Raw genomic sequence first — 25,163 nt, forward strand, 5'->3', positions numbered from 1 at the left:
AAAATATGATCCATAGCAGAATATTTCATATTTACCACACATGTGATAAGTTATGGGTGGGATTAGTACCTGGCGCAAGAGTGGCTATGCTATGAGGTGGAAATACAGGGGAAGAAATGGGCCGAGGTGTATTGTTAAGTGTACGTCCTTGAAGATGTGGCTCCCGCCAGCTCGACCTGCGGGAATTCCTCCCTCGCGTCCCCATTTTCATTCGAACACTGTAGGTCAATATCGACAACATAATTACATGGCCGTGAGTGACGTGAAAAGACGCAAATGTGGCCGTTATCTGTGAGTGTATGTTAAACTCACTGTAGATAGGTACTGTAAGTGCTCTGGGCCCCCCTACTTCAGAAGGCCTTGTACTTAGCACACGCCTCCTTTTGCTTTTATCTAGAGAAGTAGAACCGACGTTTTAACAATGCATAGACTTATCGTTTGATATTGTAACATTTTCATGTAAACTCGGTCATTGTCACTATCTATGCATGGTAAAACCATTGTAGTACTGGCACCTAATCTGTTGGAACATTTCTGAAGCAATAGGACAGCTCTATTCAATAACCAGTTCCTTTATTCTTCTGAACAGCAGGAAATGAGAATTATCACACCATAAAAGCGGGAGGGGAAAACCATGTTGAATGGCTGTGTTTTAAATACAGACGTTTCCTGCCTTTGAGTCTACATTTTGATCGCACAACACATTGGTCAACGCTGCTATGGAGAAGATCATCTTAGTGACGCTGCTTTGCCTATTCGTCGTAAGCTCTCAGAGACTGTATCCAAGAGGTAACTTGTTTGTTGGTGGTATTCCAACTGTATTTCTCCGAGGTTATTCTCGTATATTGTATTACCTGTCCTCGGTGGGTTAGTTTTTGTAATTTCAGCACTAATGCCATGTAACGCAGATGAGCAGTAACAGAAGAGACGAGCACACCCCATTTAACAGCAGACAGTCATTTTTTAATATTTTTGTTATTGCATCCGCATACACACAGTTTATTAAAGAAATATAACTACGACATTTACAGTACATAACGAAAGTGAGGGATCATACATACATACATACATACATATATACATACATACATACATACATACATACATACATACATACATACATACATACATACATCATTAATAGACCGTTTTGCCTTTCAGTGTTCAGTCTGCAAGCCTCTATGAATTTACTAAACGTCGCCACAATCCTCTAGTGTTGTGGTCTCATTTAGTTCTATACCTATTATCTTTAAATCGTTAGAAACTGAGTCTAAAAATTGTCACCTTTGTCTCCCTCTACTTCTCTTACCCTCCATAACAGAGTCCATTATTTTCCTAGGAAACCTATCCCCCTCCATTCGCCTCACACGACCCCACCACCGAAGCCGGTATATGCGTACAGCTTCATCCAACGAGTTCATTCCTAACTTAGCCTTTATCTCCTCATTCCGAGTACCCTCCTGCCCTTGTTCCCACCTGTTTGTACCAGCAATCATTCTCACTACTTTCATATCTGTTACTTCTAATTTATGAATAAAATATTCCGAGTCCACCCAGATTTCACTCCCGTAAAGCAAGGTTGGTCTGAAAACAGACCGATGTAAAGATAGTTTCGTCCGGGAGCTGACTTCCTTCTTACAGAATACTGTTGATCGCAACTGCGAGCTCAATGCATTAGCTTTACTGCACCTTGATTCAATCTCACTTACTATATTACCATCCTGAGAGAACACACATCGTAAATACTTGAAATTATCTACGTGTTCCAGCTTTGCATCACGAATCTGAAATCGAGTTCTCTTATTGTTAGATTTGTTACCTACTGACATCAATTTAGTCTTCGAAAGGCTAATTTTCATACCATACTCATTGCACCTATTTTCATTTTCCAAGATATTAGACTGCAGGCTTTCGGCACAATTTGCCATTAAGAACAACCTAACTGAATCCCTCCCTGCCTCTTTACACCTTTCAACATATGATCCAAGTAAACTACGAACAACAAAGGTGAAAGATTACAGCCTTGTCTACCCCTGTCTGTACCCTGAACCAAGAACGCGCCCTACCATCAATTCTCACTGCAGCCCAACTGTCAACATAATATATTGTCTTTGATTGATTTTAATAATCTACCCTAATTCCATAGTCCCCCAGTATGGCGAGAATCTTTTCCCTCGGTACCTTATTTTTTTGCTATTTGTTTTATGTCGCACCGACACTGATAAGTCTTACGGCGACGATGGGATAGGAAAGGCCTAGGAATGGGAAGGAAGCGGCCGTGGCCTTATTTAAGGTACAGGCCCAGCATTTGCCTGGTGTGAAAATGGGAACCCGCGGAAAACCATCTTCAGGGCTGCCGACAGTGGGATTCGAACCCACTATCTCCAGATAACTGGATACTGGCCGCGCTTAAGCGACTGCAGCTATCGAGCTCGGTACCCTGTCATATGCTTTCTCTAGGTATACGAAACATAAACATAACTGTCTCGCAGCATTTATCAGTTACCTGGCGCATACTGAAAAACTGATCCTAACAACCCCTGTGTGGTCTGAAACCACACTGGTTTCCATCCAACTTCCTCTCAACTACTGATCGCATCCTCCCTTCTAAGATGCCAGTGGATACTTTGCCTGGTATACTAAGCAACGAGATACCTCGATAGTTGTTGCAATTCTTCCTCTTTCCCTTGCTTATAGAAAGGTGCAATTACTGCTTTTGTCCAATCTGAAGGTACCTCCGTGCTAATCTTATTACTCTATGAAGACATTTCATCCGTATCTTCCCACTATACTTCACCATTTCAGGTTTTTTTCATCTATTCCTGCTACTTTATGACAATGGAGTTTATTTACCATCTTTTCCACTTCCTCAAGCGTAATTTCACCAACATCATTTTCCTCCTCCCCATGAGCTCGGTTGTTCGTGACTCCACCAGGAATATTTCCTTTTACGTTGAGAAATTTTCAAAATAATCCCTCTACCTGTCCAGTGGTTCCCTAGGATCTATTATGAGTTCACCTGAACTACCCAAAGCACTGTACGTTTCATTTTCCCCCTCCCTTCTTAAGATTATTTATCACTGTCCAGGAAAGCTTCCCTGCTGATTTACCTAGCCTTTCCAGGTTATTCCCAAAATCTTCCCACGACTTCTTTTTGGATTCAACAACTATTTATTTCGCTCCGTTTCTTTCATCTACGTATAGTTCCCTGTCTGCGTCAGCCCTTGTTTGGTGCCATTTCTGATAGGCCTTAGTTTTACGCTTACAAGCTGTTCTCACTTCATCAGATGTTCGCTATTTCCTATCTTTACACACAGTTGTTCCTAGGTATTCCCTTGCCGTTTCTACTACCGCATCCCTGTATGCCACCCATTCTCTTTCTATATCCTGAACCTGCTTACTGTCCACTGTTCGGAACTTCTCACTAATCATATCCATGTACTTCTGTCTAATTTCCTCGTCCTGGAGATTTTATACCCTTAATTCGTTTGCAGACGGATTTCACTTTCTCTATCCTAGGTCCCGAGATACCTAGTTCACTACAGATCAGAAAACGATTTCCTGAATTTGAAGTTGGTAAAGATATAGTCTACTATGGATCTGGTACCCCTACCTCCCATGTGTAGCGGTGAATAGCCTTATGCTTGAAGAATGTATTCGTAACTGCTATACCCATATCAGCACAGAAGTCCAGCAAACGCTTCCCATTAATATTAGCTTCCACGTCTTCCCCACCAATCACCCTTTTGATTCCTTCAGTTCATTTTCCAACTCTCGCACTGAAATAGCCCATTAGCACTATCCTATCCTTGCTGTTGACCCTGACTACGATTCTTCTCCTTCTTCTTTCGAATAACCCATTTGGAGGGTACGATGTATCAACTTTGGTACTTTTCAATGTGTTCGATTTCCTTTGATTCCAAATTTCCTTCATTCTTCGAAAGTATCGTTCCTTCTCTTCTTGAGTCCACTTCCTTCTAGTTGTTGGTTTTTTCGCCCGTGAAGCGCTGCCTTTTCAACTGCTTCCCCAAAAAGTGTTCTGTTTTTTATTGTATCTGTTTTAATTCCAGCATTTTTCATGTCTTTCTCAATTTCAATGAACCATGTGGGTTTAGATTTGTAACTATTCAGAAGGTTGAAGGTGCGCTTGGTTAGTCTGTTGTCATCCATTCTGTAAACGTGTCCAAAAAAATTGTAGTCTCTTTTTCCTCATTACGTCAGTTAGTTTTTCAATTTTAAAATATAGCCCTCTGTTTGGTCTTAACCTGAATTCTGCATTATTGCTTCGTTTAGCTCCCAGTATTTTTCTCAAAATTCTTCTTTCAACCTTCTCTCGTTTTCGAGATCTGCAGTTGTTGTTAGTTTAAGGGTTTCTGCCACATAAAAATTTTCAGGTCTGACTACTGTTTGGTAGTGTCTCACGTGTATGTTCCAGGATAAGGGTCATGTCAAACATCCATCACCGGGCGAGTTGCCGTGCGGTTAGGGTAGCGCAGCTGTGAGCTTATATCCGGGAGATAGTGGATTCGAATCCCACTGCCGGCAGCCCTGAAGATGGTTTTTCCGAGATTTTCCATTTTCACACCAGGAAAATGTTGGGGCTGTACCTTAATTAAGGTCAGGGCCGCTTCCTTCCCATTCCTAGGCCTTTCCTATCCCAACGTCGTCATAAAACATCTCTGTGTCGGAGCGACGTAAAGCAAATAGCAAAGAAAAAACCCAAAACAAATATCCATTCCATATTGTGCAATCTCGTTCTTATGGCTGTTTTTTCTTTTGTGTCCTATTTTAGCTGCTTGTTTTTGTAATTCTCTGATTTGTTCTTGAGCATGATAGCCTACATTAACGCACCTGCCTACTTCGGACACCAGGCCTGTATTCTACTGCAGAATCCTTGAGCTGACGTTGCCATGGTTATTGCTGGTCATTTCTTCATCCATTTAAAGCAATTTACATATTGTGTTGTCATGAATTGTCATATTTTGCGGGGCATCACTGATGTTTGTCATGAACTTTGATTTTTCAAGTTATATATGTAGTCCTCTTTTAGCTGCTTGTTTTTGTAATTCTCAGATTTCTGTATACTGTATATACAACCTGTGTCTGAATAGTTCTCTGAATGGTCTCATGAAATAAAAACAACGTAAGTTACACACAAAACTCCTTTACTGGCCTTCAATATAATCGCCGTTAGCTACAACACAATTTTGACATCGACTGTAAAGCTGCTGGAAGTTGGCAGAAACGCTTCTTTTGGAATCTCCCGGAGAACCCTTGCCACGCGTTGTTGGATACCTGCTACACTGTCGAACTGGTGGCCTTTCAGGGCTAATTTAAGACGGGGAAACAAAAAAATCTGCCGGCGCCAAATCCAGAGAATACGGATGGTGTGGAAGAACAGTCGGCTGGCGTTCAGCGAGAAACTTGGTCACGTGGATCGTGGTTTGCGGACGGACATTGTCGTTGAGGAGCTTGCACTGTCCACTCCGGTAAAGTTCAGGCCGAACCCTTCTGACGCGATGCAGTAGCCGTTTCAAAATTCCCTCGTAGAATTCCGCGTTGGTAGGTGTACCCTGGGGTACAAATTCATGATGGATGACACCATTGCTGTCGAAAAAGGCGATCAGCATTGTCTTAATCTTGGACTTTGTGCGCCGAATTTTCTTGGGAGGCGGAGAAGACGCTGAACACCACGCCATTGACTGTCTCTTGGTCTTCGAATCAGACTGATAGCACCACGACTGGTCTCCTGTAATGATGGTTTTCAACACCTCCGGATTTTGGTCACAAACGTCAATGAAATCTCCCGAAGTTTCCATCCGAGTTGGCTTCTGCTCGTCTGTCAGGTTGTGCGGTACAAACCGGGCACAAATCTTCTGCTTTTTCAAATGTTCGTGAACAATGGTCCTTACACTGTCCTTGCCTACACCCACTTCACCTGCTATCATTCGTAAGGACATTCGCCGATCATTCGCAAGCATCTGTCGCACTCGTTCGATGTTGTCTGGAGATGTGCTTGTGGTTGGTCAACCCGAACACGCCTCGTCCTCAACACCTTCCTTTCCATCTCGAAAGCGTTTAAACCAGTCAAAAATGGACTTTTTACTTACTGCTTGAGAGTGTTAAACTTGCACTAACATTGCGTGTGTTTACGTTGCCATTTTGCCTATGTGGAAGCAAAACTTCATGATAACGCGTTGCTGCGTTTTGCACTCCATTATGCAATGACACGAATCCTCACACTGACTCCGTGCGATGTGTTGCAGCGTTCAACTCCGTTCAGCTGTGTTGAGTTGAGCTATAGAGGGCACTTGGCGTCGTGCCTCGCAATGCGTATGCGCGAGCGCATCGTCCGAACAACACGGTGTACAACCTAGGCGACCATTCACCGAACTGTTCAGACACAGGTTGTATAAAGCAGAATGTCTGTGTGTACCTTATACACATCCATACCGTTCCACCAATTTGAGCCAAATTTTGTATACTTAACTTTCAGGACCCTGCGTAAGACCCCATCTACAAGAAATTTTAACATCCGTCTCCATTCCCTATATTTAGGCCCTTTGGCACATGAAAATAGGCTAATATAAGCGAAATATTCAATATACCGTACAAGGACGAGACAAAGCTCATTTTGAGACTCACAACATGTAGAAAAAAACTCTGTAAGGCCCTACAGGCCCCGAAAACCATGTTTTAAGGGCCTAAAACCAACCGTTTTGGAGTATTGGCACCACACTTACCCGCTCTAGGACGTAGATGAAGAAATGACCAGCAGTAACCATGGCAACATCAGCTCAAGGATTCTGCAGTAGAATACAGGCCTGGTGTTCGAAGTAGGCAGGTGCATAAATGTAGGCTAAGCAAAGGAGAGATTCTACTACACATATGACTGTCTCGGAAAAAGCACTGTGGGATAAGCCACCCCTAGGGGTTGTGGTTAGGAGGGGGTGGCGTAAATAAAAATAATCGAAAATAGTCCAAAACCATAGGTTTTGGGGTCGCTGCGACGAACAGTAACACTCCGCATGTCGTTTAAGTCCAAGTTCAGTCCCCATCGGCATGGGGGTGAGAAGGGCTGATAAAAGTCCAAAATGGCCCAGTTTATGTATTTGTATGTGTGCACCCCTCTGAGCGGGAGTAGAAATGGGAAGAACTAAAAAAGTAGTATAAAACGACCAATATTAAAGTAGTATCCATAGTTTTCGGCGTCGCTGAGATGAATAGTGATACTCTAGGTGTCGTTTAATTCCAAGCTCACCAGCATCGATACGGGGGTGAGAAGAGGCGAACAAGAAAATATCCAAAATAACCGAGATTATGGGTGAATGTATTTTCCAGCATAGATTTCAAACAAACGAACAAACGAAAAAACAAACAAACAAAAACAAACAAACAAACAAACAAACAAAGTGACTGTGGGGACAGGACTCCCCCAACACCGTGACACTTTCGATGCCGTTTACGTCATAGTTCAGGCTCAGTCGGAATGGAGGTTGAGAAGGGTTGAAAGAAGGAATGTTGAAAATGACCGAGACCATGGATGTATGTGTTATACTGGTGCACACATGACTTACTATACTATCTGGAAAAACATTACTTGGGGTAAGACACCCCTAGTACCCTTGGTGGAGGGGATGATACTGAAAATAATCGAAAACGGCAAATATTACTACCGAATCCATAGTGTTCGGGGTCGCTTAGATAAATACTGACACTCCGGATGCCTTTAAGTTCAAGGTCGATCGCCATCACAGCTCTCAATAAAACTCGGTACGGATATGAGTTATTATCTCGAAAAGATATCGTAAGGGTAATACATCCCTGGGGGAGGGGGACATATAAAATAATCGAAAACAGCCGATATCAGTGTCCAATCCATAGTTTCTGGGGTCACTGAGAGGGATAGTGGCACTCCGGATGTCGTTTAAGTTCAAGTTCAGCACCCATCGGCATGGTGATTCAGAAGGGGTGACAAAGAAAATGTCCAAATTCACCGAGATTAAAGTTTTTTAACCCAGTTTTCGGTGTCGATCGGCTGATCGGTGACAGTCCTAGTGACAGGTACATCATATCTATAACGGGACGCGTAAATACATCACGTTATAACTTATTTTTATTATTTGTTTGAAAGGATCATTTACTTCCCAGAGTATCTGGCCTGCCAAAAGGGAATACTTTAAGGCGAAACAAAATAAGCTAGAACGTACAATTATACACATAACAATATTTCAATATAAAAAATTACAAAAGCGTTCATAATCAATCAACGTCACAATTAAGAGAACTTAAAAAACACTTAAAATAAGTAATACAAATCCTAAAAGTAAAAGGTGTGAAAGAGAAAATTACTTAAATTGTAGATGTATGTACAGTATCTTCCAGAATAGCTCTCAACCAAACTTCGCACAAATACGAATTACTATCTCGAAAAGGCACTGGAGGAGTAAAACACCTTCTAGTAAACCTAGGGGAGGGAATGACGTACAAGAATAATAAAAAACGACCAATATTAGCGTCGAATACATAGTTTCCGTGATCGCTGAGTTATATTGGGGCACTCTGGATGCCGTTTAAGTACCAGTTCAGCTGCGTAGGCATGGCAAAAAGTGGTGTTGAAGAAACTGGCAAAACTTACCGAGATTAGTTTGATACCGAGAAAGAAAATAATCTATAAAACTCAAAATTAAACACGACAATAACTTCTAAACTACAAAATAGTTCTTAATCAGTCAACGTCATAATAACGAAATCTACAAAAAAATCTCTTCACACATAATTAACAGGTAATTAAATACCTGAAGGAAACAATAAAATTCCCGGGCAGCGCCGGGTAATATAGCTAGTTCAGGATAATTTTGCAGATGACAAATCACTCGATGTTATCATAGATATTCCTTGCTATTTTAGGTTCCGTGCCATTGGTTTGTCCAATCTGTCCGTTAAAAATTTTGGTATCAAAAATAGCGTCAACCCATAAAACCTTCTAGGCCTACCTGTATATCACATGTTATGTTCTGTTTTCATGAAACATTTGACGATATAACTACCTTTACAAGCAGTCTGAATCATTTATGGGATTGAGGGTAATTTTCCAGAGATAAGTAACTAAATTTTATCATAGAGCAAAATGCAGGGAAGAATCTACGAAGAATTTAGTCCTGTATTTCTGTTTGAGGTTTGACCATATTCCTTGCTATTCTACGTTCCATGCTTTTCATGTGTCCAGTTTATTATTCCCTTCGAGCATACAAATAGATAGAGAGGGCGCTGCCAGCAGAACACGGCGCCAAGAACAAATCAGCTGATGTTGGGTACCTATGGTGAATATGCTCGGGCTGTCTGCATTAGCGGGGGATTTCAAGTAATCATTGTCGGTTTGCGAGGCTTTGTCTATATAAGTGTAGTATATTAAAACATATACAAGCACGCATTTTCGTAAATGTGATAACTGAAGTACGCTAATTTAAAAAATATGGCCAAAATAGTAATTTCTTGCGCTGCATACAATTACAGTCAGAGATTTGAAAACGAGAGCACGATATATTTTCACAGGCAAGGATTAAAATCTGTAACTGAAAAGAAACTGACATGATAACATGCCAGGGAAAAGGAGTATAAGTCACAAAATGACTTGTACTCTTCTCCCCTACATGGATATTAACATGTTCACTTGTAGCGTTACGGCCAAATGAAATATTGCACATATAGTTTAGTTCTGACTTATACTACTTAGACCAAGGACCGAAATCCTTTCCCGGACTCACATCGTAGACTTACCTTACTTTGAACATTTTCTAAATTTCTGGACCTCACAGCATAGCCATACGTCGTGCACCATGACTGTGCGGCTGAGTCGGATGTCAGGAGATATAAGAATCGAATCCCGGTCCTGACAGTGGCCACCCTGAGAGTGGCTTTATTCGCGTTTTACCACACTCCTCCAGGAAAATACAGTATGTTTTTACCTTCACAGGCTTCCTTCTCCGGTCCTGTTGAAGAACTGTTTCAGAAAATGCTGGGGAACAAACAGCAATGGTATTCTCAAGGGTTGCGATGCTTTGCCCTTACATTGCACTTTTATTCCAGTAGGGAAGGTGTTCAGTATATGCTTGCTTCATTCATGCACTCTTAGGAAATTGCACCATATTGTAGATGGCTCTCCAGGCTTTGCAAAAGAAGCACTGACAGCTCTTAAGCTTAGAGAGGAAGAGGGTAATGCTACGGGTAAACCTGTCTTTTGTAGCCTCATCATTGAAGAAATGTCCATCAGGATGAATATAGAATTGGATGGAAATGGCACATGTGGTTGTATGGACATGCGGACTGATGTCGACGTTGATTCACTCCCAGAAGCAAAAAAGAGGTCCTTGTATTTCTGGTAAACGCCATCAATTACCAAGTGAAAGTTCCTATTGCTTATTTTTAATGGATAGTTTGTCAAGAAATATTAAGGGAAATTTAGTAACCACTGCTCTGACCACATTGCATGACACTGGTCATTTGAACACCCAGTGACAAAAGATCCAGATTTATTTTCCTAGATATGTGCCGCATGCTGAAATTGGTGAAGAATTCTTTGGTTAGTTTGGGCACAATTTTTAACAATGAAGGTGATGCAATAAAATTGACCTACAAAGAAAAACTAGGGGAAATATGGCTAGAAGAGGGACTTATATTGCTGGATATGTGGTGAGAAAGGTGGAAAGCCTTATCAAATGTGCAGTATGCTTGAACGCTCTGAGAAGTGCCAGGGAGAACTACATAGACTATGCCTTATTCAAGGGGAAGATGTACTCTGGAGATGAGGGGTTAATAGTGCCCTCCAAATATGTGATAGTGTTGAGTAAGTTGACTAAAAGTGCACTCAGAAATATGAATGTACTAAGGAGCAAAGAAGTTCATCAGAGGGTTCTCTGTAGGGTGTTGAGGTCAGTGAATTGAACCTTGTTTTATGGCATAAAGGACCGTTTACTTGATCAAGAATTTGCACAAAGCCATAAAATGAACTCGGTGAAGTTAATTGTGAAGTGTTACGCCAGTTACAGAATTCGACATGAATGCTCTATGGAAGAGGAGGAAAGAGACAGAAAGAAAGTAAGAAGTGTATTAAACAAGTACATATTGTTCAGTCATCAGTGATTTAGGACAATATTGTCAAGACATGCAGTTATCAGTTTTTCACAATATTCCTGATGTTCATCTCGGAGAAGAATGGCGTATGACCTACTGTACATGTAAATATTTGTATCATGCATGTTTGTATTTACTGGCTGCAGCTATTTTGGCGAGTTGTAGCCTACATGGCTTCCTCTCTTTCATCATATTGTAAATTATGTTACATTTTTAAGGATAGTGTTGTGAGTGGTATTCATAGGTCTCATTAGGCTTAACTCAGTTATAGTTTGATATAGCCTGAGCATTGAGAAGTGTTGAACAACTTGTGGTGTGTGTGTTTATTAATATGTGATAGTGTCTCATAACTTATATACTTATTAGGTTGCTGTGTGTGCGTTCATGTATGATCATGGCTGATAACTTTGATGTTGGGCCCTGTAAAACAATAGGTATCAACATGCATGACTGTATGTCATATCTATAAACTGAATGTGAAAGTCTGCGAATTAAGTGTGATAGTCGTGGTGATAATATTGCTCTTAGGGGCAGAACCTTGAGGCTGCATTAAGTACTTATACTTTCAATTTTTTAAGATAATTATTCTACGTGTAATGGGACCGATTGCGTTAATATCGACCACGTTCCTTGATTTATAAGGCTTAACCAGCATCATATCGGCACGATAAGAAATGCAGGTTGTTGGTACCGGTATGTTTTGTCGAGTTTATGATTTCCAGAACTGTTTAAAAATAACTATTTTAGGCAAATATTATAGAGAAAAATTTAACTTATGAAACTGGGAGACAAGTAACTAGAACAGGTTAACCACGTAACGACTATTCACGCCACGGTATCGCTTAGCTGATATGTAAACACATCAAAATATCACCAAACCAAACCAAACCAAACCCCATGGCACTACAGCCCTTGAAGGGCCTTGGCCTTCCAAGCGACCGCTGCTCAGCCCGAAGGTCTGCAGATTACGAGGTGTCGTGTGGTCAGCACGACGAATCCTCTCGGTCGTTATTCTTGGCTTTCTAGACCGGGGCTGCTATCTCACCGTCAGATAGCTCCTCAATTCTAATCACGTAGGCTGAGTGGACCTCGAACCAGCCCTCAGGTCTAGGTAAAAATCCCTGACCTGGCCGGGAATCGAACCCGGGGCCTCCGGGTGAGAGGCAGGCACGCTACCCCTACACCACGGGGCCGGCTCAAAATATCACACATAGGCCTATATAATGATACTTAACACTTTTCATACGAAAGGAAATATTCCTAGGGAATTGTATTTATCATCACCAGTAGCGTAGCCAGGATCGGCCAATTGGGGGGTGGGGGGTGGGTACAGTTACAAAATTAAGATATAACATAATGAAAATGCTTGTGCTTGTGCGTGTCTGGTACGCGCATGCATGACTGTCATAAGGATACTGATACAAGAGTGAATTACTGTATGTGATATCCAGATTGCAATACACTACAAATTTTCTTAAAATACAGAATAAGAACAATATGATCGAGGTCAGCAGTTTTATCTCGAACGGTTTGTTCAGTTTACAATCTAAAATCCAATTTTTGAGGCTTCCTAGAATATAAATTCAACACATTTGTTGGTTTTACAACTATGTCTCTGTGAATGTTCAAGAGAGACAACCCGTTGAGTCGACATTCACTTGTGGTATTTCTGAGGTAGGTTTTCAGGCGTCTTAGTGTTGAAAATGATCTCTCACTGGCTGCAGTGGTGACAGGTAGGGTGGCAAACACTCTCAACAAGCAGTAGATTGCAGGGAGTTTATCTTGATCACATAAAAGAAGGGCTTCTAAAGCACCTTTGGGTTTCTTCTCTAGAGATGAAAGCAAGCCGTACCACACACTCATCTCTCCTATAGCACTATCTTCACCGCATTGGAGATCCACAGAATACTTTTGTCTTAAGACTTTAATTGCCTTTTCATCCTCCTTAGTAGGTGTTTTCTTCTCACTTGGAGGTAGAAGGCACATAAAAGACTGCAAAGTCAATTTATGAGATGTGAAACGTTCTCTCAGTTCAGCTAAGAAATTGTCCAAAAAAGGTATGAATATGGATATGCGAAAATATTCTTCTGGACTACCAAATGTTTCTACATTGCACCTCTGCCTTTGGCGCTTTGCTATACGAGGAATGGTAATTTGTGTGTCCAACTGAGAAGCTTTCTTGCTTGCTTGCATAAATATGTTTATGAACTCCTCTTCTGCGTTTCCTCTGATCTTGATAATCCTGTCCTCCACAACATTAGCATATCGTCGTTGCCGGGACAAAACCTCCTATGTGATAATATTTTTGGAGATATACTGACCCGCAGCACATACATTATGAAGTGCGAGAATGCCTTGACGATATGCAAACAACATTGCACCTTAGATGACAGAACCTTACCGGCCAAAGTTCTAAGCTAAAATATTTCACATAGGAGGTTTTGTCCCGGCAGCGACGATATGAAAATGCTTTTGCAATGTCCAACTCCTCACTTTGAAGAAGTCTGCTAAGAGGAGCACTTAAATACGTTTAGTATATGTATGGATACAAGGAATTCTGAGTTCTGCACAGCACACAACAATTGTTGAGCATTAGTAGAGGCTTCTTTATTAATCCATTGGATTATATTTCAAGAACTGCAACGACGGCATCAAACAGTTCTAAAAATACTGCAATTGAGTCATGGCGCTCCACCCATCTTGTTAGACACAACGCTTTAAGCCTCGTTTTGTCACTTTCAGGAACAGTGGCATCTATCGATTCTTTAAATGAATTTAACCTTTTAGGAAACCTAAGAAATGAACAAATATTCCCCACAGTACCCAAACAGTTTCTGATTCCTTGGACTGAGCATGCATGGGTTATAGGAAGATTGAGAACATGTGAGCTGCAGTGCACGTACAAAGCCAATGGGTAGGTCTCCCTTATTATCGCTTGGACGCTGGAGAAAACAAGGAATGGCCGGAGGAGGTTTCCAAGTTTCTCGGGAAATAAGAAATAAGGGATCAGCATTTACAATTATTATATTAATAATGTAAAGATAACAATAAAGACTAGAGGGACTTTAACAATAATTAATGATTGAATATTATATTAAGCGCATGGCCTTGAGCAAAAAGTAGCCACCGGCGTATAAAAATGCTAGTATAAGTAAGACTGTTGTTTTACGAAACATGAGAAATTCAGAATATCTGAGTGATCACATTAATCTGAAGGCTGGTCAAAACCAGACCGATAACTGAAGCTAAATAACATGAATAAGTAGATAAATATTAAAGTTATCAAAATAACTAAGTTGAATGCACGAAATTTCGCTAACAAGAGTAAAGTTACAATTTAGATCAGAAATTCTTAAATTGGATTTTACAGCACTCTATTCTCCGCCGGGGAGTAAAAAGTTCAAAGAAAATTGTAAAGAACCTTTGTCCAGCAGCTTCATTATCCAGTAGTAATCTGCAATTAATAACCTTCATAGACGAACCAGCCGACATATAAATAAAATGTGTCCATGCCAAGTATTAGACACGACTGGTTAAAGTAGTCAATAAAATCTCAGTAGATTAGCGCATATCTCGCTACGAAGAAAAACTAAAGCCTAGGCAGGCGTTCATTTCATGTCTGAAGTGAAAAATACAAAGGTCGATCAAGACAACATCGAGTGCAGGTACACTGATTGACGAGTCACACTGTAGCGCTCAACACATGAGCGAAGGGCGAGGTGATTGACCTCGAGCAGAATGCAGTGAAGTACATGTTGACGAGAAGCCGCTATTCCAAATGCTTGCGGACAAGTATGTTGCCAAAACGAAAGTGCAGCATAGGGGCTGCCGTAGAGTACTAGCGGCGATTCCGGCAAGACCCGGAGAGTGAAGGCGGAGCATTCCTGTAGACTTGATCCTTAAATAGCGCTGTAGAAAGTTCCAGATAAGAAACAATGTAGTGCTGTAAAACTAACGGAAATAATTACAAACCTGTTTATGAAAATCTTAGCAGAAATAGAAAATAGTGAGGAAAAGGGAGCTCAGAAAGGATATTTTAAACATTTCCAATTAATTAATATAAAAAAGACTAAAGGCAAATAACAGAAATGACCAATGAAAAAAATAGAACAGCGCGGAAGATTACATTCTCGATACCAGTCAGAAAGGAAGTTGCCGGTGACGCGAACAATCATGTCAAGGTGATGCAGCCAATCAACAACCAAGAAAGAATGACGTAAGGCAGCGAAGAAAAGAAAGAAAATATGCAAGCAGTGTTCGTATGACCTGTGACATGATTGCACGTCGAAGGGAACTTATAATCAATTAACGGAAAGTAACCAGACCGAAACAATTAAGGTAAGAACAACATATAACATAAATTCAGACAAATAGGAGAGGTACCGAAAATAGCGAAAATTACGAACGAATCGTACGTTCATGAACGCATGAACCAGACGCCATTACACTGCCCACTCATAGCGTTAGCTCCATCATATCCTTGTCCTCTTAAATAATTTAAGTTGACTCTCCTCTTCTGAAGCACATCAATTATTTTGGCAGCCAAACCTCTTCCAGTGGCGTCAGTGATCGGCACAAACTGGAGGAAGTCCTCCCTGAGTGTCTGAGAGTCAGGGTCGACATACCGAACACAAAGTGACATTTGTTCCATTCCAGAAATGTCACTTGTCTCATCGGCCAGTGCAGTGAAGCACTGTGACCTATTCACTCTGCGCACGATGTTCTCAACAATAAAGTCATTGTATACGTCAATGATCTCGTTTTGATTTTGTGGGATAATGTACATAGCATTGCGGCTGCTTGTAAGCAAATGCGTTTTTAAATCCTCATTCCGATTCCTTGCACGAAAACGAAGAAAAGTCCTAAAATTTCCACCATTCTCAGTAGGCTCTTCATCATTCAATATAATGGGTCCATCGTCTCTATGTCCTCTAAGGGGTAAACCTTGGCGGCCACACAACATTATAGTTTCGATAATAGGAATAATCTTCTTTCTCTTGTCTTCGATTTCCTTTTTCATGTTCTTGTCGATTTGTATGCCGATTGGGTCTTGCTTATTCTCAGCGAGAAGTTTGAATTGGCTCGCCCGTAATATACAATTCTTGTGGTACTCGGTTTTTTCATGCCTATTGAAGTCTTCAATAGCATCTTTCCACATATTGAACTTAGCTTTAACAAGTTTGCCCAAGGCTGATGCCCTACTCCAGCTCCATGAGAAGAAAAGAGCACACAATATCTACAATAAGCACCATCGTCGATTTGAGAATATGTTAGCCACTTCGATCTATTTAACCAATGGAGTTTAAATTTTAAGTTCCCCTTGCCACTACCTGGAAACTTGAAGTTGTAATCTGGCACCCAAACATCAGTCAGAACTTTGTGCCTAGTTTCAACGTCCATCTGAAAAATTTACATAAGTAAATGTTTTTTTTACTTTATTTGTAACTATTCGATAATGATAAAATACTTATAATTATGGAATTAATCATCAAAGTGTAACATCTGATAATAATAACCACTTCCGAACGTCTAAAAATGTACCCATTAGCAGTTCAGGGTTGTAGTTCGACCTGCTGCACTATTTTGATAATAGTACTAACACTGTGTGTGTGATTGATGTCTTACCTTAGCAGATTTTGCCACAAAGTTTGCTATGTCCCTTGCATTTGCATACAATTCACTAGCACTAGAAGTGGATGCGGATGGTAAGTCGAAGCTTTGTTGGCCTTTAGTTGGTGTGCACAGATTTTTAATCGGTTCTGTTTCAGCTTCAGCAGTTGATTTAGGTTTTATACATTCCGTTGAAATATTCTGTTCACTTTCCTCCGTTTTGGATTTATTTTGGGAAAACGTGACTAAACTAGATTGCCTTTTGCGTACTACTGGTGGATCCATAATCGTATTTTGGTGATTCTGATGTGGTAAAACAATAGCTAACACTAAACATAACACGTTACTACTATAAATGCACTTTGAGTCACTCGCTAAGACCTAATACTGTCGTCCAGTAACCAGTTACGTTTCTACTCCAAACTGAAGGGGCTTACGACATCAGAGCTGATAAGTGAAAACAAAGCATGGACGAAGGGTTTGTTCGTTGCCATGGAGACGAGTGTAACCTTGAGGTATCAAATATTTCACTTCTCGGCTCTGATGTCGACACTCGGCGCTCTTCCGTCTCGGACTGCAAGAAAAGCAGTGTTTCGCGATGACGTGGTGAAATGTGAACCATTATTCTTCACAAAGCGCTTACAACAATGATACTAAATGGGATACGTATTACAGTAAAAATCACACCATTTGAATAATTATGAAATGATTAATTACATTTGGGAAGAATACAAAATACCGTATTCTATGTACAATGACAAACTTAATCTAATTCATTTACAAAAGCATAGTAGTCTATGTAAGTGAACTAACTTTAAAAATTATAAAATGAGTAACGAAATCTAGGAAGAGTCCGAAATAGGAATTTTACGGGGTTTTTACAATTTACTTTTCGTCGCACCGACGTAGATAGGTAGAAGGGACAGGGAAGCGTGGGAAGGAAGCAACCATGGCCTTAATTAAGGTACAGCCTCAGTATTTGCCTGGTGTGAAAATGGGAAACCACGGAAAACCATTTTCAGAGCTGCCGAAAGTGGGGTTCGAACCCACTATCTCCCGAATGCAAGATCACAGTTAACTGCACGGCCAACTCGCTCGGTTTTACGTACATGTAACTATGTAGTTACGAAAGCATAGTATGATAGTTAACAAACTGAGTTAACTCATTTAAATTATTATAAAATTAGTAATTAATCTAAGAAGAGTCGAATATCGGTATTATTTTTATTTCATTTTCAAAATCCATTTGGTGGCTGCGTAAATACAAAGAATACACTAAAACAACTTCGTTAAAAATAAGGCATTTATTTTGGTAAATGATAAATCCATGATCTTTTACTGGCGAATATAAGTGGTGTCTGAATGAGTATCAGAAGAGAGCCCCTGAGCGCCTTGTGCTCCTTTGTACTGATGTTGAAGCTCGTCTTCTTAGGGATTGTCCCTCTTGCACCGATCATGAGACCCCTCACTTCTACGTCGTCCAGCTCGTATTTATTATTGTAATACGGCACTGTAGACAGGTAGATATACTTCTTTTCTCTGTCTACTTCATCTGGTTAGTCGTACAGTAACAGATTTGACCTAATTCAGCTTTAAAATCTAGTTCAATTTGAAGTTTAAAAACATAATTTTCGAAACGTTTGCACTTGACAAACAGGAGCGTCTTCTTGCCATAGTATGACCCTGCTTTGAGAACAATAATGTCCTTTTTCTGTGTACAACAAATACCTTACAATGCGGAGTACATTGTTCTTTTAGTAACTTGACTTGCGGTTCGGAATATGAAGCGTCTATTAGCGGGTGTCGGTTCAACTTCAGGGCAATGTCAAGCGGAGTGTTTCTATTGAAGCGAGAAGATAAACAAAGCACTGTCACCGTTTCAAAAATCTTTTCTGTTTCAAAGTATCGATGTAGCTGACATGTACGGAAGGACTGAGCTTCTGTTCACGTGACACACGACACACGAAACGTTGTGGTGTCGAGGCATCGAGACAGATGATTGAGCCGGCGGTGTTTCGAAACACACACACACTACGACCAAAGAGCCGGCGCGGCAGTCATGCAGACACTGAATCACCTCCATACTGACTTTGCATATTCCAACAGTTAATAGACCTGTCGGAAAGTGTTATTATCTAGTTTAAGCAATGTTTATTTAGTTTATTGTTTACTGTCGGTTTCTATTTATTTTCTTTTTGTGAAAGTTCCATGGGGGAAAGGGGGTTCTAACCCCCAGTAACCCCCCCTGGTTACGCCTCTGTTTATCACCATTTGCAATAGTTGAAATCAATTAGTCCTAAGGAGCACGCTTAAATCGGGATTTAAAAACACTCAGTAATGCTCTTCTTAAAGAAGATCGCCTTGTTTTGCCGTACATCAGCTGATTGCTCAGAGCTTAATGTTGGTACCACGCTTGGCTGGTAGAAACATAAGGAGCACCCTCTCTGTCTATTTGTATGCTCGAAGATTATTCCTTCCTCTTCTAAGTTCCATGATTTTTGTGTGTCAAGCCTACTGTATTTGTTAAGGGCTTTGATATAAATAATGGCGTCAACCGACAAACAACGAGCTAGAATAACACGGAGAGGCGGAAGCGCTGCCTGGTTGAAGCTAATTGAAAGAACGTCCACCCTATTTTCAGTGGTCACTAAGCAAGGGGACGTGGTTGTCGAATGACGAAAGATCTTAAATCCGCATTATAGTATCACTGGTGAAATATTAAAGATCCTTGGCCGAAAGCTTAGAGAATTAGTAATCATAGATTACAAATAGCGTCACTTAATCCATGTTGCGGCACGAGGTCAACAGCACGATCAGCTGATTATAGGGTAGTTCGAAAAGGAGATTAGGACGTAACAACTGGACACCAAATCGGAACAAGAGTGTTACCCTGCTTGGCTTTTGTGGTTAAGCGTAAATTATAATATAATTCGTATTTATGAAGGAACTCCTTAAAACGACAGTGACCCATGGTAGTCCAGTTTGTATGGTGTATATATATGGCATTCACTGATATCGTTAAGGCCTTCATTTCTCTCAATCGAGAAACTCTTTGGATGATCCTATCCATAATTGGTTGCCCTACAAAATTCATTCAGGTTCTGCGATTACTTCATGATATGAATGGTGCAGTCCTTAACAACAGTGGACCTGGATAACCATGTAAGTTCGCATTGGGTGTAAACCAGGGCTGTGTGATTGTTCCCACACTGTTTTCAATATATGTGGTGTCAGATTTCATCTGGTCAAAGACAAAATTCTGAGTAGATAGTTCAAGTCTCCGAAATTTATACTTTGCACCCTCGATTTTTCAGTATTTAAGAGCAGTTAGCATGTAGGAATAAAACAAAAGGATGTACTTTGAACTACATTTCTGTTGTCTCAATTATCCGATTTGTACTGTAATTAGGATAAATCTAAATGCAATTTAGAATTGGTATCACGCACAAATTATTAGCTTTAACCACAGTCCTACGGAAGTACTCTGTGTAAAAATGTAAAATAAATAACACAATCTCAATTACTACAAACACTAAACACCAATATTTGTGGAACTAAATGTATCACACACCACAGTATTAGCTAAATTTCTACAAGTATTAACTACTTTATCACTATGATAATACAGAGCTCCTGGAACATCCGACCACTTGCTAGCGCATCCGACAATGGAATTAATTTTGCCAGTAAGCACCAAGTGTTTCACCAGAGGTCTTTTATATGCCGACATTGTACGGTATGGACTGCCAAATGGAGTGTTTTACGCTATTAAAGAATCCCAATCCTCTGCTGGGTTTGAACCTACGATTTTGGGATACTTAGACATTTAGCCTACCACATACACTAAAAGGGATGAATAGTCCATAAAATTACAATTTTTATTTGCTAAACAAGACTAAAATCGCAGCAACAATGCGAGATGTTTTATTTTAAGGTTATTCAACTCTTGAAATTCAAAAGAAATATAATCTGATTGTAAGAATACGTTTGTTGAAAAAGAGTTCCTAACTTATCCTTTATTTATTAATATTATCTTATTTGCAGGTCCTTGTAAACCTGAGTCACAACTCGAATGGTTCTGCAATCAATGCCGGTGTACAGCTGACGGCATGAACTATATCTGCACAAGGAAAGCATGTCCAGGAGGTGAGTTTCAATATATACTCATTGTCACTTGCTCTTTACTTATTAAAGTGGCTTATAGGCGGATAAATTGGTGATGGCCAGTGTTGAAGGCAAATACTAGCTGCTAGGAACTGGCTGTCTACTTACCTCGTCTATAGGGGTACAGAGGTATTTTCCACTTCAGCGGCAACTTTCATGTCACTCGTGAGGTGGACAGTAGTGGTCATGTGCCCTACTGGCGGCCAGTTACTTCCTGTCTAAGCATGTACTTGGCGCCAAAGGTCAGTGATTTTCCATCACTCAGTCGTACGTTACTATTGTGGAAGGTGTTTGCTCTATGTTCAACACGAATTCCAGTGTAAATGTACGGAGAAGAAAGAATAAGGATTCGTAAGAATTAAAATATATTAATACTAGATTCAAACTCTCGACTCTGCACCTGAAAATCACTTCAGGATATCGAGCACATCGTCTGAAACTAAATTGATTTCATTCTGGCCTACCAGCGCTTCCGCAACAGCTTCAAATTGGTTAAAACTTACCCTAGAGCAGACGTCGGATCTGACTATAACCCCATAGTAGCATGCATCGAACTGTGCTCCAAGGCAATTCGTAAGACCCTGAAACCTGCGAGGTTAGACATCAGTAATATCAATGACGAAGCGATTAGGGACTGGATTCAGCATGACCTGTCCGAAAATTTCGACAAAATTAAGAACTTTGATAGAGATATAGGGGTATTGTGGACAGAATTGAAGCAGATTATGATATCTGCAGGGAAACAACACTTAATACCTGATTAAGAAGGAACCGAGTATGACCGATGAGAAAATAGAACTCACGGGTGAGTGGCGAAAGTATAAAAACCGAGAGGTGCATAAATACAACCAAATGAACAAAAGATTTAGTGGAATATGGTGGCTGATAAAAACAGTTGATGGCAGAAGGATGTCAAGAGAAGAACTCCGGCAGCAAAATAATGATACTTTTAGTTTACACAAAACGGTAAAGGAGTGCCTCGGGCTAAATCGGAAGAGAGTCCATCATATTCAGGTGGACAAGAACGACCGTATCGTGACTGACATCTCTGACAAACTCAGGGTTTGTGAGTCATATATACAAGAACTGTACAGCGATGACAAACCTGAAGAACATGTTGTGAATGAGGTGACCACAGTTCTCACCATTTTAAAGGACGAGGTGTGGCATGTCATCTGCAAAGTGAAGAATGGTAAGGTTTCTGGGCATGGTGAAGTGCATGTAGAGCTCCTAAAGCTCCTGGAAGACAGTGGAATCAGTACTATGATAGAGATTTTCAACAAAATCGACTCGGCTGGAATAATACCATTGGCTCAGGTCCACTTTTATCACTCTTCCCAAAAAGACAAGTGCCAGACGATGTGAATACAGAATCTCAGTCTAATGAGCCATATCCTAAAGGTATTCTTGAAGATTATTCACGGCAGGATCCACGCTAAGTGCGACGAAGTGATAACTGAAACACAATTCGGGTTCAAGAATGGTCTCGGGACTACTGATACTTTCTGTATGCAAGTGCTTGTCCAGCAGTGCATAGAAATGAACAAGGACTCTATGCATATTTCATGGACTGTGAAAAGGCACTCGATGAATTCCAGCACGGGAAGATTTTTGAGATTCTTCAGAACATCGGACTTAACTAGAGAGACATTCGAACCATTGCAAAACTGTTCTGGGGTCAGAAAATAGCAGTCAAGATTGAGGAAAACCTGTTAGAAGAAATAGATATCCGCCGCGGCTACTCTTAAAAATTTACTCAGAGGCTATCCTCACAGAAGATGTGGAAGAACCATCTACCATAGCCATCAGTATCAACAGGGAGAGTCTGAACAACCTCCGTTACGCGTAAGACACATTGTTGCCAGCAGACGATGCAGAGGACCTTCGGGTATTATTAGACAAAGTGGATATAGCTTGTAGCAGCAGAGGGTTGAAGATACACATTAATAAAATCTAATTCATGGTCATCAGTAAAGAGCAAGATGTCCACGCGCAGGTCACCAATATCAGTACCTAGGATGTTACCTCAACGAATATTGGGACCTCAGCCAAGAAATTCGGGTTGGCATCGAACGTACGAGAAACATCTTCATGCAGATGAGAAAATTGCTGACCAGCCGCAACCTACAACTGAACCTAAGGCTCCATTTGGTCCGCACCTACATCTTTCCCTCGTTACTGTGTGGAATGTAAGGGTGATCACTTACTCAGGCTCTCTGAAAGAGACTGGAGGCATTCCAAATGTGGATGCTTCACATTTCGAGGACGGACGGAGGTGTTGGATTGACTGCAAAGGAAGACTGAAGTCATGTTTACCATCAAAAAGCGGAAGCTGGAATACGTAGGCATATATATATCTAAATGATAAGTACAGAATCCTCCAACTTGTCGTGCAAGGGAGAAAAGAAGGACGTAGGAAACCTTGCAGAATACGAACTCTATGGCTGAAGAACCTCATACACTATACTGCGAGTCAACTCAAGACCTAAGCGGTCCGTTTGATGTTAGGCAGACTTCTGCTCAGTGAAGAGGCTTCCGCAGCGGTAAATAGTCCCTATGTTTGTTGCTTGTTGCTGCAGTCAGGAACTTCCATAAGTTTGGTTAGATATTCTGGTGAACTGACTTCACCAAGTAAAAATTTTTGCACTGTAAAAATATGGAAAATATTTCACAAGTTGTATCTTATTCGGGTTCGTTTACCAACTCTAATATTTCATACGTAGATGGCTGTGAATGATTATTATTCTCGGTGGTGTATGTAGCAAAATAAATAATTATTTATCATGAGTTTGATATCATATTGCATTGTGCACTTTTAAGCTTTGTTCGAGTTCATTCCATTGCTGTATAGTTCGCATAATTTCTACGGCGTTGAAGATGGATCCAAAAAAACTGTTGGCAGTACTGGCTGCAATAGCATGCTCAATATTCATAATGGCTGCCAGCCATGAGCAACACTTGGTTGATGCTATGACGCTTGAGTCACAAGTGAAATACTTTTAAGCTAGTAAAAGTGGGGGAAGGGGGGGGGGGCGGAATTGTGTAAGAAGTCTAAACAAATTATTATGAACGTCTACAGTAGCCTATGAGTTGAGAATCCGCTGTGGACTGTGGAAGAAGTGGTGAAAAAAAGCCGCGCAGCTGACCGGCGTTTCTACGTACAGTGTTTACACGACTCGCGCGGTATTTAAAGGAATTCGTATGTTTTCTTGTGGTACCAAGAAAGAATAGAAAAAATAGACTAACTTTGAAGATTACTGCACTGTTGAGGATACAAGTGGAATTACCACGTCACAATGTGATGTTTTTGGAGCTTATGGTCGACAATATTAAAATACAAATAAATTGTGTTAATGAAATACGGAGCTGTTAGATAGATAATCAATATTTGTTTATACGCATGCTTTTTTCTACATTAATTTTAATTGTAAATAAAATTATTGTACTGATATAACATTTTAATGTCTACAGAAGAAGACCCTACATGTACTCCTGGAACGAGGTTCACAAGAGATGGCTGTAACGTGTGTGTATGTCCAGAAAATGGAAACAGGACAGTTGCAGCTTGCACACTGAAAGCTTGCATTTCTCCAGAACAAGTTCAGTCTTGTACCCCCGGGGAACAGTTTTCAAATGATGGCTGTAATACATGCACTTGTCCTGGAAATGGAAACAGGTCGCAGGCTGCTTGTACGCTGATGGCGTGTGTAGATAAAAAGAAGTAAAGTAAACAGTATAATGACATATGAATGTAATTTGTGTTTTTGTAAGTAAGTTATCTTCCACGAATAAAAGTCTGAGTTCAGATCAGTAAGACTCTGTGATGTTTTGAATATAGTTATTGAAAATGATCCTTAAGAATCTGCTCTAAGTTCCAACATGTTAATAATGCTTTATTTAAGATTAATATCTTAATGTTTCAATGAATACATTCAGGTGGATGATAAAGAAACAATGAGTCCAATCGCATGGAAAACTACAACAGGCTCTAGGAATACATGTTCTTAGCAATCTCTTTAATGAAATATAGAAAATGCACTAGTGTTTGTCGATTTACCTAATATGGAAAAAATGTGTGTATCCCCTTTAATGCTTTCTCCATTTCAGTTCTTACATGATTTTTATTACTGTTCTGGTGCCTTATTGTTTGTTACCTTACTAAAGTGAGACGCACACACAATCGCATTCTCCCCTAAACAGATAACAAAACCGCACTGACGGAATAATGCTGCACTAGACGTGGCCTTCGTGATGCT

General features: G+C 40.4%; 1 protein-coding gene across 1 annotated transcript; it reads left to right on the forward strand.

Annotated features, from left to right (window-relative positions):
* The first annotated feature begins 630 nt into the window (after positions 1 to 630).
* LOC136865341 (pacifastin-like protease inhibitor cvp4) lies at positions 631 to 24,723 on the forward strand. Its single transcript, XM_067142401.2, has 3 exons — positions 631 to 789; positions 20,788 to 20,889; positions 24,379 to 24,723. The coding sequence occupies exons 1-3, from the start codon at positions 720 to 722 to the stop codon at positions 24,630 to 24,632; spliced, it is 426 nt and encodes a 141-aa protein (XP_066998502.2). The 5' UTR covers positions 631 to 719; the 3' UTR covers positions 24,633 to 24,723.
* Positions 24,724 to 25,163: the final 440 nt, after the last annotated feature.

The sequence above is a fragment of the Anabrus simplex genome, chromosome 1 (assembly GCF_040414725.1).
Source record: "Anabrus simplex isolate iqAnaSimp1 chromosome 1, ASM4041472v1, whole genome shotgun sequence".
NCBI classification, from domain to species: Eukaryota; Metazoa; Arthropoda; class Insecta; order Orthoptera; family Tettigoniidae; genus Anabrus; species Anabrus simplex.